This window comes from Rutilus rutilus, assembly GCF_951802725.1.
Source record: "Rutilus rutilus genome assembly, chromosome: 12".
Classification (NCBI taxonomy): Eukaryota; Metazoa; Chordata; class Actinopteri; order Cypriniformes; family Leuciscidae; genus Rutilus; species Rutilus rutilus.
This window is the reverse complement of record NC_140217.1, coordinates 36694587-36713335: the sequence shown is the minus strand read 5'-3', so window position 1 is coordinate 36713335 and position 18749 is coordinate 36694587. Positions and strand designations below refer to the sequence as shown.

General features: G+C 37.4%; 1 protein-coding gene across 10 annotated transcripts in view; it reads left to right on the top strand.

The window, feature by feature from the left end:
* Positions 1-18749, top strand: part of ptprt (protein tyrosine phosphatase receptor type T) — a 238621-nt gene that overhangs the window by 123665 nt on the left and 96207 nt on the right. For all 10 annotated transcript variants that reach the window (XM_084425071.1, XM_084425070.1, XM_084425064.1 and 7 more), the window contains exons 8-9: positions 9910-10206; positions 16794-16903. In XM_084425071.1, coding sequence (XP_084281197.1) covers positions 9910-10206; positions 16794-16903 — 407 coding nt within the window. The remainder of the gene's footprint in view (positions 1-9909; positions 10207-16793; positions 16904-18749) is intronic.

Sequence of the window (18749 nt, the reverse complement as noted above, 5' to 3'; positions counted from 1 at the left end):
ATCTTGAGGGGAATGGCTGGTTGAAGAGCTATTTGACTGGAGAGCAGGAAAACAATGTGAAGAAAGAGAGTTGGAGGGGAAAAGCGAGCACAGCCTTCTTCTTTAGTTCCCTTTGGAGCTGTCACCCGTCTTGACGTGCATGACTGCAGATAGCGTGCTGACCAGAGGCGGCTGACAGGTGGAGCTGCCCCCCTCATTCAGGCTCCCAGAAACACCTACCAAATACACGGCGTTGGGCACAACCATTAAAGTGTGTCCAAAAATGACAGAAAAATGTGAAAGTTTCCTTCACAGCAGATGGGTATAAATAGAATCCAGTGAAAATTCAATTACATTTGTTGTTGGTTTGTAAAACATTTAAAAACCGTATAATGTGATTATTAATGCTGCATGCACTGTAAACAGTTTTAACCCACTTCAGCGTGAAAATTTGCCTTAATGTTTTGAATAAAATCAAAGTGATACAAGTTGCAACTTACCAGTATTTGGACACTTACAAATGTCTAAATGTCATTGCATTAGATATATAATTGTAAATTAGATATATACTGGTCAACTTGGCATTGAGAAGGGTCACATGTGATCAAAACGTTTGCCATTTAAGCAGCGGTTTTATCTCGCCATTTTTGTCATTTTCCTCATTGATAGAGTAGTGCGTAGATTGATAGATTATTGAATCAAAATACAAAAAGCAAACCATGGTGTATATATATATATATATATTTTTTTTTTTAATTAGCATAGGCATACTTTTGAATTTGAGGTTTGATATTAAAGTATATATAAAAAAAGAGTCATTTGTTCATGAATCAGACTACACCGTTCTAAATCTTTTTGTTGCATTTAATGTAATGGCATTCAGACATTTGACTTGCAAGTGTCCAAATACTTGAGTCTGCTGTAGTTTATGTTCATTGCACTTTATTCAACAATTTTACATTTAATTAATCATACGAAAAATGTAGCTGCAATTCTGAAAACCCAGAGTTTTTTCCCCCTCAAATTTTGATAACAGAGTGGATTGAAACAAAGATACTGCTATAATGATGCAATCATTTATTACAATTGTTTTTTATACTCTTTTAGAGCTTTGAGTGAATATCACAGATCTACTGTCTACTGAGGCGTTTGGGTCCTTTGAGACTCAGGCTGCTCAGAGTGACTTCATAATTCACGCATAGCAATGTGCTCCTTGGCCTTTTCCAGTCGAGGTCATCTGAGACAGAAAGGTCTTTCATTCTCGATAGGAGGGGAATAGCAATATTGTAACCTTTTTCAGCCTCTGATTGAGCGGCCAATTAAAATTTATATCATGTAACCTCATACTAGTGTCACGTTTATGTTCAGTTACTTTCACTTTCATGGACTTTTAGTTTGTATTCATCAGTTCCCTGTTTCCTTTGATCAAGTTTCCCTCCACTCATTAGTTTCCATGGACACTCATGAATCATCACAGCTGTTTGTCATTATGTTCATCACCATTGTGTATTTTATCACCATTGTGATAAAATGTTGCAAAAGTGTGATACAAACAATGTTTATGTTGGCATTACCTCATCTACCGTCTTCTTCATTTGGATAACTAGCACCCTTACAGCTGAAGTCTTTGTTCCTAGTACATTATTTCTTCAGAAAATGTTTTTTTGAGCACTTTTATGCACAAACTTTTTAAGGCCAACAGTGAACTGAAATAAATACAGCTATGGAACTGTTTTGTTATGAAGATGTCCTCTAGTCAATTTCATTGCTTCTCGCAAGGCAAGCGAACATGCCTGAGCTTCCGTTTACCACAACTTATGTGTGAGTTGATGAATGTATATATGTAAATAAAAGTAAATATGCGCAAGATGATCATCATTGACCGTTAAGCCACGCCTTGTTCAACGTGTCGAATGGATACTATTATGCGCTGTTCGTGTTTTTAAGAGCAAAAACGCAATCTGTTTGATCATCCCTTTATGCCTTTAATTTAGACGTCAAATAATTTTGTCAAATTGAGCAGGTAGTGAAACTAAAGCGCTTCTTCTCACAACGACGCAGCATTTAAAGATCACTTCCGATGATTGACGTCACAGAATTTACCGGTATTTTGGAGCTGATGTGAATGGTCTCTTATTGGTAAAAAGCCAGAAAGGCGTTGCTTGTGTGAACAGCATATTTGTGTATTTACCGGTAAAGTCATTCTGGCAATTTTAAGGCAATTTACCGGGATTGCTGTGTGAAAGTGGCTATTGAGAAAATTACGCACACATGTGCATTAATATTTTTATGCTAATTATAACGTCTGCAGTTTAGAGAAAGCGATCATTGTGTGATGATTGAATTAAGCAGTGTGACATTGATTATGCATGAAAGTGGGTTGAATAATGTGATGTTTTGGATTTATTCTCATCTTTTCATCACAGTGGGCCGATACTGTATATGCTTGTGATTGGCTTAATTATTTTTTTTCTGCAGTTATCAGAGTTTTTATTTTATTTTTTATTATTAATTTAAGTTGATATTTTTCTTGGTTTTTCATCAAGCCAAGGCCAGAAAGCACTTCAACTCTGAACAAAAAGCAAAGGAACAATCACCTCTTTGAGGAAACAAAGCTCAATTTTGTTTTATATGAAAATCAAATTGCATGTTCAAGCATGCAGAATTGCTTTGTGGGTTCAGAATGTGATTGTTTGGTTTCTTGGTCTGTAGAATTAGAGTTCTAAATGTTAGTTAAACTCTGTTCACACCCCAGCAATCCACACAAAAACACAGCAGCGACCACCACACAAGCTCTTTTTTTGATGCCTGCTCCAACCTTTTCTGATTCAAAAGCTCTCCAAGTCTGTTCACAATTGCCCTGCATCGCCCCCTTTCTACAACAGATTGCTTACAAGTACTCCCATTCTTTCCGTAATGTCCTGAAACCTCCCGTGGAGTTCATGAATATAAGCACTTTTTCCCTCCACTCTTATCCCAACTCCCACCGATCTGCTCTCCTCCTCGCCGCCCGCCGTTTGATATATCATGATCCTCGTTGCATGAAGTCATTACGGCAGGAAGTGGAGAGAAAGGCAGTTCACACTGTTTTGATCTTGGAAGGTTTAAATGATTGGAATCTTGGAGCTTATGATTGACTTGGGAAGAGGGAAGGGTGATTGCTTTTTTTCCCCATCCAGCAACCAGTTGAAGGCTGAACAATAACAAGACAGACTTGGAGTCGTCTTTTGGGAATAAATTGCGTGAGGGTGTCTTATGGCTTTTCGTTTTAAAACCCCCCTGTGTGTATTGTTTTTTTTTTTTCTGTACAGATTTTTTTTTTTTTTTTGGTTTATTTTTATTGAAACAATGCATCTCTCTGCTTCTTGTCCATTTTTAACCCATTTATGACCACCGAGTACCAGTGGATGAAAGTTAAAATGGCTGTTTTCTGCAATTGTGGGAAATTATTCAGCATCTGCAATCAGCAATTAACATAGCAATAACCATAGCAATGAGGTAACCTGAGAACAACAGAGTATGTCACCTTACTTCACATTGTCTTGTTGTAGTTTCTTTCTGTAAAAAAAAAAAAAAAGTGAATGAACCAATAAGATATGATAAAGAATTATTATATTTTTGGTCAATGCAAAGGCTGCTTCTCCACTTTCAGACCAACTGCTGTTCTCAACATCTTTCATTTGTGGCAGATTGAGCATTTTCTTAAGGATTCTGTCTTTGTATTCAGCTTTCAGTTTGGATTTGTCTTCCTGCCTGTCAATGAATAGTTTGGTTGACAAAGCAGTCTCAGTTATTTAGGGATTTGAAGAAGTAGATAATTTCATTCTTGCAGATGTTGAAGGAAAGAACAAAGATAAGCAAGAGAGAACTTCCTGATGGTACCTGATGATAATACCATTATATTTTGATATATAGCATGCTACTGAATGATGACCATATTCATATACCAAAATATAAGTATAAACCAATAACACTGCTGGAATGTCTGGAGTAAGTATGATGTTTTTGAAAGAAGTCTCTTTTGCTCATCAATCATTTATTTGATCAAAAATACAGTAAAAACAAAAAATGTGGAAATATTTTTTACAATTTAAAATAACCTATTTCTAATAACCTTTTGTTTCCTATTTCAGTACATTTAAAAATGTAATTTATTCCTGTAATGCAAAGCTGAATTTTCAGTATCACTACAGTGTCACATGATCCTTCAGAAATCATTCTAATATGCTGATTTGCTACTCAAGAAACATTTCTTATTATTATCAATGTTGAAAACAGTTGTGCTGCTTAATATTTTTGTGGAAACAAAATTTAGTATAAAAATCAAAAGAACAGCATTTATTTGAAATATGATTTTTTATTTTTTTTATTTTTTACTGGTTTACTGTCATTTTTAATCAGTCAAATGTGACCTTGTTGAATAAGTATTAATTTCTTTCAAAAAAAGAATGTACTAATGTACTAATGTATACCATGGCATTACCATAGTATCATTATGATACATGTTCAGAAAAACACTTGTATTGCTGTGGAACATGTCCAGTATACCACGGTGCTGTTACATTTTCAAGGTAGGTATAAAAGGGAAAGGAAAAAGGATGTAGTCAAGGGTTTATTTGTTTAGATGAATGCCAAGCACTATGGAATAGACAGTATAGTTGGCTGTTGGAGGTTATTGTGTTCTACAGGATAAACCACAACAGCAGCAAACCCACAAAGGGACAACCAGACAGACGGCAGTGTCGGCCTCACAGAGAGTATATTGCCTTTGATCTGCCAAGTCTATCTCTCCGTTTCCTCTGTTTCCCTTCTACTTTTTCCCCCTCAAGATCATCAGTGTGAAATCGCAACGTCTTCAAACCAAATGTATTTTGTTGCCTTTGAAACTCTTGCTGATGTTGCCAGCTGCTGCCGCTTGAAGAAATAGCTCACCCAAAAATGATGAAACCAATTACTCCCCCTCTTGTCGTACCAAACCTGAATTCATTTATTTCTTCTGTGGAACACAAAAGGTTGAGTGAATGATGGCAAAATTAGAATTTTGGGTGAACTATCCCTTTAAATTACCCTTCTTTCCTCCATCCACACACTGAACGTACTGAATCGTGTGAAATTGCAACGCAGAACTTTAACGAAGCATCCTTTCTGGTATCCTCAAGAAAATAGAGTTTTCCTCTTTATATAACACAGTTTAAAATGTTCAACTTTGCCACACAGTGACACTCGATCCTTCAGCGTGCCCTTGGCTAAAATGCAGTTGCACAGTGTAGCAGAACTTTGCCTTGTGTTTTAGTACTCAATGCTGTAGTGAAGGTGAAAACTGCTTATGCTGAACATGTATGAGGAACTCCTCTATATGATGCCAATGTTTGTGAGTTCTGCAGCCGTAAGATGATCCTTAGCTGTAAATGTAACCCGACATAAACGTCAAGTCCCAGCGTGATTCACAAACTCTCACTTCACGCTGCGCAAAGTACAGCGGTTTTGCTTTACGCATCACCTAATTAAGAGAGAAGTTTTAAAGTTACATCCAGAGTTAAATGCTAAGTATTGTTTACTGCGTCAACAAAAAAGCAGACAGTAATTAAAAAACACTCTGGAGAGAAACGACCCAACATCTGTTCCCAGTGTTAATCTAATTGATTTGAGTCGTGTCACTGCATGGGGTGACTCAAGTCTTTGGGAGACTTTGGATATCAAATACTATAAATGCATTAACAGCACTCAATGCGTACTTCCTGTCCACATCCAATATTCCTTAATTGTGTTATGTGCTGTGAACACAATGACTATAGCTTTGTTCTAAAACTTTGTGAGATGCCTACCAAGACATCAGTTTCATTATTAGTCATGCTTATTGAGATAATCTTGAATTGCACCTTTTGTTTATATCAAGACAGCAGTCTATGGCAATATACAGCAAAGCAGCTCACTGGTTTTTGGAGCAAAGCTTATATACAGTATTTTGTGTCCCTCTACACTGTCTTTTAACCTTTTGAAGTGTTTTTTTTTTTTATCTTCGATTGGTTGGAAATGTTTTTGAAGGTTGGTCATGTTTTCATGTAACCGATGGTGCCACTTTGGCCTACAAATGACCATTGTGAGTGAAGGTTAGTGAGTTTTGAAGGCAAAGTGCAACCTTGAACAAGTATCTGAACATTTTCACTCAAGAAAAGCACAGACTCTTTAGTACTGTACTAATGAATCTGTCGGCCTGCTGATTTTTATTGTTGGTTACACTTATATTAATGTGTCCCTGTTACAGTGTAATTATACATTTAAGTACTGAGTAATAGTAATTACAGTGCCCCTATTATGGTTCTTCGCATATTCCCTGTCAAACAGTGTGCGATATAGCTGTTTGTGAATGTAAACGTTCTGAAAAGTCAAAAGTGCACGCTAAATAAAGTTACTGTCTCCTAAAAAAAAAAATCAACTCTGAACCGCCTAAACGAGTCGTCTGTAATTTTAATCCCACTGTGTTATGGTTCTACGTTGCTAGATAATACATTTGCATAATGCCTGCCTATGTTGTACGTTGTCTGCCCGCGAATAACTTGACCCGCCCTCAAACACGTAATTTTACTGACGACTGCTTCCCAAATCTCGGAGTTCAATGCGGGATTCGCAAAACGCTTGCTCTTGAAAGATGGGTCAGTACCCAGTTTATTTGGTCCAGCTTGTTCCTCAGAATCACAACCTGTAAGTATGAATAATTATTGATGTATATATTTTCTACCGAGTGTTCAAAATATGTAGTTTTGTGTTTTATGTTGTTTAAGTTTCCGGCTATCCGGCTAACACACGTTATTACTGTCTTACCAAAATAGTTCATGCTAATCAGCTGTGGGCCACTATTACCTAAAGCTGTATCTATTAATGCAGATTATCTGTCGTTCTTACTACTTTGACTAAAGATAAAGGATGGAGCAAGATTTGTTTTGCAAACTTTAATGTTACATTAGTCATTCACGTTAGTGCATGGGCTAACATATGCGCTGTTATTGATACAGTTCCTGCATGTGCACCGCAATAAATTTGAAATATACACATCGGTTTGTTATCATCGGATTGATATGGTAAGATCGACGTCATCGTTATTTAGGAATCTAAAGGGAGCTTTAGGAATCTACCAATCACAACAGACTGGGCCATCTGGCCAATCAGAGCAGAGTAGCTCGCAGAAAGGAGGGATTTGAAAATGTATAAAGTGTTTTTTTTTTTTTTTTGATGCATGTAAACCTGTTAAAATATCTAGTTATAATTTAGTATTTTTGATTGAATTAATCTAAAAATAATTTATAAATGGGTATTACGTCATTTTTAAATAATTAAGTAAATGATTGTTAATTTCTTTTTTTAATTAATTTTATTTACAATTTTATTAATCTTTCCATTTTTATGATGCTTTCATTTTATATGTATATTTTTTACTGTTGTTTTTCCATTCGTTTCATACAGCAAATAACTGTTAAAATGCTTTCATTTAGCTAAAATTAAAATGGCTCATCATGTCGTTTTCAATGCTCTGTGCTGATATCTAGGAAGCAGAGTGGCTTTTGGCCGATATATAATTTCATTATGGCGAATGAGACGCATTTTGTTTTATTTTATTTTTCACAGTTGTTGTTTTTGTGCTGTTGTTCATTCCCTGCCTCTGTTTTTCCCTCATCTGAATATCTCAGTTTAAAAACCCCACGCATCTGGGTATGGTGGACACCTATTGATATGTTTATTGCTTGCAGTTTCCTCTCTCGTTCCAGAGAGAGCAAGAGGGATGGTGGAGGTGTGATAAATGTTGCAGGGCGTTTGGGTCTGAAGAGATCGCGCCAAAGCAGCGCAGCAGCAGTACTGAAGATTGATTTCTCTTATGCAATTCTCCCCAACGTCTGCGATTAATGACCCTATTCGCTCGCCATCCATCAGCATCTCCCCTTGCTAAACTACACCAGCCCTCATCCAGGCTCCATAAGCCCACCTATGGCACCACGGCGTACCCCGCAGCCGAGCATTAGCGTGTTGCTAATGCTCTCACACATTCACCTCTTTCTGTCAGCTTAATGGTGATATTGTTACCCTGCACCTGTCCACCAGGCAAATCCCCTACCCCTCCAACACCTCCCCTCGACGGGGGGTTACATGTTGGGCATGGACCCTTGCTGGCCGAGAGCCTAAACATTGCTCGATCAGACATATGTCTCTGCATTTATAGCCATTCTACTGAGGCTTAGTCACGTAGGATTTACAGTCTCAAATCTGCTTAGATGACACCTTTAGATAAGAACCAACTCTGATTAATAGATTAGCTGTAATCTGGTCTTCAGGAACAAAAGATTTGGGGTTTTGGGTCATTTGTTGTTGTTTTTCTGTAATTTGTTCAGCTAAGATTAAGCAAAAGAGTTAAGCAACAGTGCAAATGTACCACAGAGGACCTAAAATGAGGCTTTGGCTTCCTGTTTATTATTAGGTACAGACAACAAATCAGTTATGGATCTTTCCCCCCCCCCGACTTTCCTACCAATCTGTCTGGTTTGCTTGATCTTGAACACAATGCAACTGAACACAATTCAGTTCAAACTTTGTAAGTCTAAGTCTAAGCCTCCCATGTGTGAACCACTGATGAATGAGCCATTGAAGCTGAAAAACGCTGATGTCTGCCCTAGACGTGACACAGTTCTCACATTGCTCAAATTGCTTTGCACACAGGAACTCTAAGAACTTTGAGAATGAAAGCGCCCTAAGAGAGCAGCCATGATGTAAACTATCTTAAGACGTTAAAACTCCCTTTCACATTCGGCTCCCTAAAGATTCGTCCAAGGCCAAAGTCAAAAACCAGTCGCCTGCCTCTTTTATGCTTTTCTTCTAATCTAGAGGACTTAGTGTGAGAGATTTTGTCCAACAAGCCCACTGGATCCACTGGCGAGTCTCTGATACTGTTTAGCCCCTTTCACACAGCATGTTGATCCCGGGAAATTGCCTTAAAAATGCCTTCTGTGTGAACGCAAACACGTCCCGGGATTGATGCCGGGATGGGGACCTAGTAACATTGCCGGGATCAGTCCCGAAACGCGCCCTGTGTGAACAAAAGCCAGGATCAATGCCGTACGGGGTGTGTCGTAGTGATAACTTGACGCACAACGTAATGACGGCTTAACGAATTAACACGTTGAAAAGAAGTCATAATCGGAAAAAAAAGTTGTGATTTGACCACGAAACATGTTGCACATAAACAACAAAGTTTGAACATCAACATCTAATGCCTGATCAGCTGCCATGTTGTTCAAAGCAATGCAAACACTTCCACTGTTGTACAACATGTTTTTAAATATTTAACTGCAAACTGCAAAAATTGACCTGTCAGAATCAAGTATTTCAGAAAACCATGCGATTGATAATATTTAATGAGTTCACTGTCACAAACAAAATTATATGTCAAACAAATGATGTTTCCACAAAAAAAGATTTCAACATTGATAAAAATAGTCATTGTTTCTTGAGCAGCACATCAGCATATTAGAATGATTTCTGAAGGATCATGTGACACTGAAGACTGGAGTAATGATGGAGCTTTGACATCAGAGAAATAAATCACATTTAAAATAATACTTAAATGGAAAGTTATTTTAAATTGTAATAATATTTCACAATATTACTGTTTTAACTGTATTTTTTTTTTATCAAATAGTTGCAGCCTTGATGAGCATAAGAGTATAAAAAAAAAAGACCAACCCCAAAACGTTTGAAATGTCGTGTACATATATTAGAAATGTACATTATCCATTCAACATGGTTGTTGGTGGAGTATGGAACAAGCAAAAGAGGAAAAATATCTCTTCTGATAATTGTCTCAATGTCAAGATGACCTTGTAATCAAAATTTCCTGTCAAATTTATCTCTGACCTTCCCTTTCCTTCCTGTTTCTCCCCACAGATCCAGTCAACGGTCCCCAGAACGTGAACGTTGTGGACATCCGTGCCCGTCAGCTGACCCTGCAGTGGGAGACCTTTGGATACGCGGTGACACGCTGCCACAGTTTTAACCTGACCGTCCAGTACCAGTATGTGTTCAACCAGCAGGAGTTTGCCGCTGAGGAGCTGATACCGACCTCCTCTCATTACACTCTGAGGGGACTCAGGCCTTTCGTGACGGTCAGACTACGGCTGGTGCTGGCCAACCCTGAGGGCAGCAAGGAGAGCGAGGAGATCGTCAAACAGACAGAGGAAGACGGTGAGCTTGAATAAGCAAGATGGTGGAATCGAAAAGAAATCTCTTTTGTAAATGTTAAGCAAAATGAATATGAGTATTTTATAGTATGCATACAAATGATTAAATTTAGTGTTGCTGTCAATGCTGTCAACTTTAGCTCACAGATAAGCAAACAAACATCCAAATTAATTTTTTTCTCATTACAAATTAAACAAATTATAAATGCACTAATCATGTTTGCATGGTTCACATGGTTCATTTAATTTAAAATAAGTTATAAAAGTAGACCTGACTGAACATAACCATGGCTACTAAACAATAAATACACAAATAAATAAATGTAATATTGATTAAAGAGGAAATTATTTTATATTTTGAAAGGAAAGAGACCATGGAGTGCTATGAGAAACATGAAAGAAACACAGCTAGTAGGAAATCGATTGCCAGACACAACAATTGTACAGTTTAGTGGTCATTATATTTCATTATTACAGATTCAAGTATTTCAAAGAGTCATGTTCACATTTTATATATATATATATACTGACAGCAAAACTCTCAAAACAACTATATTTGAAAGTGAATAGCATGAATAGCATAACTTTTTAATACCAAAACACTGGTTTAGCCTTATTAGAAAAAGTCCCAGAAGAGAGGTATAATTGTAAGCATTACAAATACATTGATTGTCTATTTCTCATTGAATTGATATCTTTTTACTTGAAGGTTGTTTGAAGAACATTTTAAATGGAGGTTTGTTGGGTACAGAAATGATTAACACTGGTTCCTGGCATCGCGCTAGATATTTGAATTAAACAAGAATAAGTGAATTAACCACTAACCTTCGCTGGAAGAATGGCACATGTACAGAAAGGCTGGAGGTAATATTTTTCTTTTGTACAGTGAAGTAAACACAGCTATTACAGGCTAGAACATCCTTTCATATATAGCCAGTATTTTGCATCAGGGACTCCGCTGTTATAGATAAATGTTGACAGTTGTAGCTATTTGAAAGTTAGTTTCACAACATGCCGTGGCACTTTCCACATCCTTAATGCGGAAATGGGAAAAGTTCAATAATCCCAGGCTATTATTTCAATTATCCATGTTTTAATGAATGACTCTTACCTCTGGTTCTTGAGGACTGAAGGGTCTTTTTCAAGTCTTTGTCTTGGAGCGCTCACATGTTCTTTCCGGCTGAATGCAATTCTGAAGCTTTTCAAAGTGCAGGGATGGAAATGCCGTGATCTTTTGGGAAGTACTCTTCAATAGTGGTCATTCATCTTACTTTTGTGTGGCGGTCAAAAATAAACTTAGTTTGCCAAACTAAACTTAGATTGCCGAAAGTGATGGCAAATTCTGTACTTTGTTTCATTTTATAGCCTAGGAGGGAGAGAGTATTTCTTTATGTTATAAGAGCATTGGAACATAAGATAAGAACAAAGAAAACCAATAGTCCTGTTTTTAGTGACAACAAAAGACTAATCTCACTAGAGATATTCTGAAATAAAAAAGCAGCTTTTTGCTTTTTATTAAACTATAATCTCAGGGATGTAATTTTGTAATTAGTGCAGGAGATTCACAGTTTCTTCTGGGGTTGTTTAATTGCTTTTAAATCTGTATGTGTGTATAAACGGTATACACACATACTGTAGTTTATGCAGATTAATTGGCAACATTTATTCCTAAGAGAATCTTTTTTTTTTTTTTTTTTTGATTAGATTTTGGTCAAGTGTGAAAGTTTTAGTTGCCTGTAGTAGCTAGTTTGATTATTTACATACGTGTACATTACCTTTCAAATGTTTGAAGTTGAAGTACGATTTTTTTTATTTTAAAAACAAGTGTCTTATGCTCACCAAGACTGCATTTATTTGATAGAAACAGTAATATTATTAAATATTATTAAAATCTAAAATTTACTCTTGTCTTCAGTGTCACATAATCCTTCAGAAATCATTCTAATGATCAAGAAACATTTATTACTATTATTATTATCATACTTTTGTGAACGTTGGATATGATTTTCATGTTTTAATAATTCATCCTCTCAGATCTCAGTAGTTGTAATGCTCACTGTGAAAGCGTTTGTATTACAAGATACTAGATTCTCTGCATTGTGTATTTGGGAATCACTACAGTTCTGTGTAGAAGTCAGATCCACTCAGAGAAGTAAATGGAAACAGAATTGTTAGACCATAGCACTGCCCTGCTCTTCCTAAAGAAAAGCAACAAATATGAAACAAAGATGATGAAAGCCATCCTCCTTTAATCCATCTGTTCCATTGATGTGTTGCAGTTAAAAGGAAATCCCAAACGTAGAGCATGTTAAAGCTTCACAGTCTGTGAAAAGACACAATGTTTCTCAGACGGAGGGAAGGTTTGCTTGCAGCGCTTAATTCGAAAATTTCCCAGAGGGAAGCGCTCAGCCTCCATTTACAGTTAATTTCTCCCAGCTTGTTTTTAATGCTGTGCTATAAAACCATGTGAAATAAAGCTTGTTGTCAGGCCTTAGATTATTAGGTTATTGTGTATTATTCAAGCTCATCTCATGTTCTTTCAGATTTTCATTTTCATGTTCTGATGAGTATGGTTTGATATGGATAGAACTCTTTTGGTTATTCAGTATCTGCTCTTGTCTGCCGCACTGATGTTTTTCCTTTTTTATGTATTTTTGCATATGAAAACCTATAATTGCTGTCCTTTGTGTTAGCAAATTGACGGACAGCTGCAACATATCAATAGTGAGGCTGTTCTGTCTCTCTGTGTAACCTTATATGGTGATAATTGAAGGAGGGTGAAATTAACATGAGGACGGCAGACAATTTTCACCTTATAAGGTCAACAACAACACCGAACCCTGTACTGAAACCTGCTTACCCGTAAACAAGCATAAACAGGAAAAGAGCGAGTGTGTTGTTCGTGATTTATTCAGAGATGAAAATAATCAGTAAGATTCAGAAACCAAATGGAACGTGCGACAATTACGAAACCTTTTAAAAGGTATTTGTATCTTGAGAGGGGCAAGCATAAAATGGGGGGAAAAAACCTCAAACTTAATGAAACATCACTCATAGTCTCCCCACGGGAAGCTAATCAGCTGGATTAATATGTAAAGAAGCATTCCAGGCACAGGCATGGTTATGTAGTGGAAAAGACAGTGGACGGAGGACTGGATCTAATTATATTTCATTGTAACAGTGATTTAATATGCTTGTTGGCTAGTGCCCAATCAAGCTATTTGAAGAATTGTTGGAAATGTAATTTAACTGGCCTCACTTCGCAGTACAATATCTTACATCAGCTCCTCAGTGAGAGAGTGTTTTTCACCTTTTCTTTGATTAGCTCAATTCTTTTTTCCACTGAAGAATAAATGCCAGTGACTATTCAGCTTGTAATAGCTATTGAGGGCAAATATCTCAACCTCGTTACCTTTTCAAGAGGAACTTAGTCGCGATAGAATTAAACAGATAAAATTATATTAGATGAGATCCGTTCAGTGAGGTAAATAGAAACTTTCTGTTTTTTGGCATAAGTGAGATTTCCATTGACAAATGATCTGTATTCACTCTAATTTGTATTATATTCATATCATTTTTATAATGGGCCCCATCTTACACCCGGTGCAATGCTGCGCCAAGCGCGATGCAAGTGTTTTTTGCTAGTTTCAGTCCGACGCAGTTATCATTTTCATGTCCTGCGCCACGTTGTTTAAATAGCAAATGCATTTGCGCCCATTTGTGCGCCCATGGGCGTGCTGGTCTGAGAACGAGGTGTGTTCTGGGGCATTGTTGGCACGTTGCTATTTGTATTTTTTTTATTTAAAGAGCGCGTTAGTAATGTGCGCCTATAGGTGGGTCCACAATGCGCGTACACTCTGCTTATTAAACACACAGGGACGCACGTAGAGCAGCACACAAACATGCCAAATATTTCAAATAAAAGGATTACAGTGTAAAAGATTATTATTGTGTACATAAAGATATGGTGGAATCCGACTTGTCCCGTAGATGTTCTGCTTGCGCACTTTTACCTCGCGCACGAGCAGATCCGTTTGCGCTCTGGGACGCGTTCAGTCTTTCCACTATCAAATTCCGACATGTAAATAGCGAATCCGCCATATGGCGCGGGCGCAACTGGCATTTAAAGGTCCCGTATTATGCCCCTTTTCACAAGATGTAAAATAAGTCTCTGATGTCCCCAGAGTGTGTATGTGAAGTTTGAGCTCAAAATACCCAACAGATCATTTTTTACAGCATGTTTAAATTGACATTTTTTGGGGCTCAGAAAAACGAGCTGTTTCAGTGTGTGCCCTTTAAATGCAAATGAGCTGCTGCTGGACGACCCAGGGGGCGGAGCTTCATGAGCTCGCGCTCAGTCTGTCAGGACAATTTCATCTCACGGAATGATGATAATATCAGAAACTCTCAGTAACGGCGTTCATTTCGAGTCGGACAATAATGCCTACAGAGTCAGAGTGCTGTATAGAGATGAAACAGGTATGGTTTAGTAGTTTAATTACGGTTATTATAACGTATTTGTCATCTGCTTGTATGTATCCATTATTTATTAACAGCCTACAAGTCTGCTGTTTCGGACCAGGTCCGAATGATGGTCAAACATGTACTGATGAGTTTAATAAAGTTTATTGTACATCACACAAAAGATGAAGCGTCAGTTTTACTTCAGAAAATCACGGTAAGAGCTGAGTAAACACAGTAGCCTAAGTTATAAGAAGTGCGCAAGTAGCCAGTAGAGTTGAGGGAGCATTCCTGTGGGCGGAGGTTAGTCTAAACACGGTTCTGGTGATGTCACTAATGAAGGAAGTAGAGGGGTGTAGTCCAATCGAGCCGTTTTATGTAGTCAACTTCTGTTAAATAAAATATCTCGCTTGGCATTGAACTTTGAGCTTTATAATTTTACAGATATTATTTATACTCTAACAACAACATTACACACTAACTAAAGTTTGAAACATGGGATCACGTAGAACGGGACCTTTAAAGGGAATGGGAGATGAGACTCTGATTGGCTTATTGCATGTAAATCCCAAAACACATCCATTACTCATTAAGAGAATTGGGACAACCCTTTTAGACCATGAGCCTTGCATGCTGACCATTTTTCCCGTCGTTAAACTAGCAAAAGTGGATTCGGACTTGCCCTAAGTGAACTTGCGCCCTGCACTTTTAGTCCATGCGCTTAGATCGTTAAAATAGGGCCCATAGTTTGTTGCAGTTGTTCTCAGGTGATTAGTTCAGGAAAGTTATTTCTGCTAATAAAGCAAACCAGTACTTCAGTTAAATCAATCCGTTTTGAACTAAAACTCATATGCACATGAAATTGTTGTTCAGTAATGGTGAAACTTTTGGATAAAAATGGCATTATTGCATAAATCATAATTTTGTGGAATGATTTTCATGTTTTAAGAATGCATCCTCTCAGATCTCAGTTTAAACACTCACAGTAAAAGTGTTTGTATTTTAAGTCTTTTCCCATTGAAGATTATTCAGCTTTTAATTATGATTAAGGGCAAAAATCATGAGATCGAAGAAACTTTGTCTTTTGTGAAATATAAAAGATTTCCAAAATAAAAGTACAGCTAGATTAGCTTTTCCTCGAGGAAATAGCAGCGCTTGCCGAGCAATGATAGTGTCAAAGGTTTAGGCTTTTGTGTTGTTTCCGTGTAAATGAAATGCTGCATGAACAATAGATGTTTTAGTTCTTTTCTTTGGCGCTCAAGATGACCGCCAGCTAATCTGTTTGTGCCCGAGACGCTTCTCCCGTTCGCCCCGTTGTGGCCTTGCTACGCTCATCTCTTTAATCTGCCCTCCCAATTAGCCACGACTAAGTGCAAAGCAAACAACAGCGCTATAGGGCTGCTAAGTTGGACTAAACGGCCTTTTAGCTAAGTCATTAGCTCTTTTTACACACACCGTCAGGAACAGTCTGACTCATTAGTGTGTCATCGCTAACAGTCAAGTTAAAGACACAAACCAAGACAACTAGCCTCAAGTTAACGTAACGTATGGGCTATTGTCAAACTGGCACAAATTAGCACATTTCCATGTTGATTTATAAAATTGTCACGTCATAGCATCTCTGAAAATGCCATGCTGGCATATGAGAGCAGAATGAAGCTTTGTGTGGATGATGACATCTTGGAAACAGGTTTTTAGGGTGTTAATGATGTTCTAACAAGAATATATTTGGAAAACTTGCAATGTGTGCCAGAGGGGACGTGCACACAAAATATGCAAATAGACACACGCAAATGCGCGCAGTTGTACTCGTAGCACTTGTTAACACCTCTCGGTACTGAAGGGTAGCAAAGCTGTTACAATTCACACTTCGAATATTGCGGCTGAGGTGTGTTTGACATAGTTTTACTTCTTTAGTCAGCCAATCTCTGCTCACCTCACTTTACCTTTTACCCAGCAACAGAAGCCATTTCTGTCACCCTACGTCACCTCTGTTCTCAAAACAATCACGTTTTGTATCAAGGTGTTGATTTAATGGGAGAATGTTTGAATTATAGATACAATACTGTTGACTAAACATTTGGCAATGTAACCTAGAATGCTAAATGTGTGTTTGTGTGTCTACTCTAGTTCCTGGCCCCATTCCTATGGAGTCCATTCAGACAGGCCCATACGAGGAGAAAATCTTCATGCAATGGAAGGCCCCGAATGAAACTAATGGAGTCATTACTCTCTATGAGGTGAGGAAATGTTAAAAATACATATTATTTTATTTGCTTCTATACAGCAGAGGTGAAGGTTTTGAGCGACTTGAATGTTTTTTTTCCCCATATTGACACACAATCTAACTTGTACTTATAGAAGTTTTTATAAGTAAGGTAGGCTATACAGTTATCGAATAACTGAGGTTAAGTACCTGAGGTGATTGTTAACACAGTTAGTAAGAACAGTTTATCTTTATTTGTGTATTTCTGTGGTAAAATCAGGTAGCAGTATACGTTTTGGTAAAAGTCATTTTTGTTGCAGGACATTTTGTTGGACAGCCTTATGGATATACATGTATATTTATTGTAATGCACATTACAAGCAGAGAAATGAAGTCACTGCATGACAAAAACAAATTATGGCCAGATTGTGCTTTAATGTGTGTGTGTGTGTGTGTGTGTGTGTGTGTTTGAGAGGGCTGGAGGCACAAAAGAGCCTCACAATCTCTTTGATTTGATGAGGAAGAGAAACCACACGCGAGACATTGCGCATATTCTGCGACATCATTAAAATGGGGTTACTGCATGTGCCATCTTGGTGATAAGAAGATTGACAGAATTTACTAAATGTATCGAGCGGACACAATGCAGTCCCATTTGGCCGGATAATTGCTATAATAGCCCTCATTGATTTAATTAGAAGCGTCCAATAGAATTATCCTGGAGATCTGAGCAGCCGTATGCCTCCTCTCCTCGCTTTTAGTGATTCAGACAAATTAGACTTAGGACAAAGAGCTCAGAGGCAGGAAAGGGAAGGTGCGGAGATGAATGCAGCGGAAGGGCCACAAAAAGACCCTGTTTGTAGCAAGCAAGTTTCTTGCTTCACAGCTTTAGAAAAGTTTGGACTCGCAAAGGAGGAAATAAAATAGAGGTGCAAAAAAATTGCAATAAAAACAAAAAAATTATCTTTTTTTTTTTTTATAGCGTGAAAGATTATTTGCAATATACTGTATATGATACCCTTAATATTTTAAACATTCTTCATATGTAGTATTATATATCAAATGCACTATATAGTAAACCATATGAATATGTATTGCTTTAAGTGTTATGTTATTATAAATGTATAAAAATACTGTTTATATATAAAGCATATTCAAAACAACATATCTATCTATCTATCTATCTACACATTATATGATTGATAGATAGATAGATAGATAGATAGATAGATAGATAGATAGATAGATAGATAGATAGATAGATAGATAGATAGATAGATAGATAGATAGATAGATAGATAGATAGATAGATAGATGGATTTCAGATCAGTTTCTGGGTACCTGAGATGTCCTGCATCAAAATCCATACTTTTGATCAACCCCCCCATCTCTCTCTCTCTCTCTCTCTCTCTCTCTCTGTATGTTTCCTCTGCCTTCATTTCTCTGCACAACAGCCTCCTGTTATCAAACCATCAAAGCCTTTCAGAAATTAATTGCTTTGCTGACAAAATAAGAGTGTGCATATGAAAGGCGCAGGGAAAGTAAGACAGAGAAGATCCTCAACAGCTCCTTAATCAACACTGAGTTGTGTAAAAGGAAGGTGTCTTTTGTCCTCATGCTTCTTTATTTTTCTTTATCTCCATGCAAATGAGGAAGAGTAAATAGCGGAACATTTCTACACACGCCAGGTTTTTAATTCTTGATCTTTGTTTTGTTTAACTTGCGTGACATGTTGTGAGTTTGCGATGACGTGATGTCTTTCCCCCACCGCTGTGTCTCGTATGCCGTTTCTGGTGGCTTCCTGTCTGGAGTTACATGGAAACAAACCACCCACTTTGTTTACAGAGAGAACATGTCTGACGGTTTTTTCTTTGGAGAAG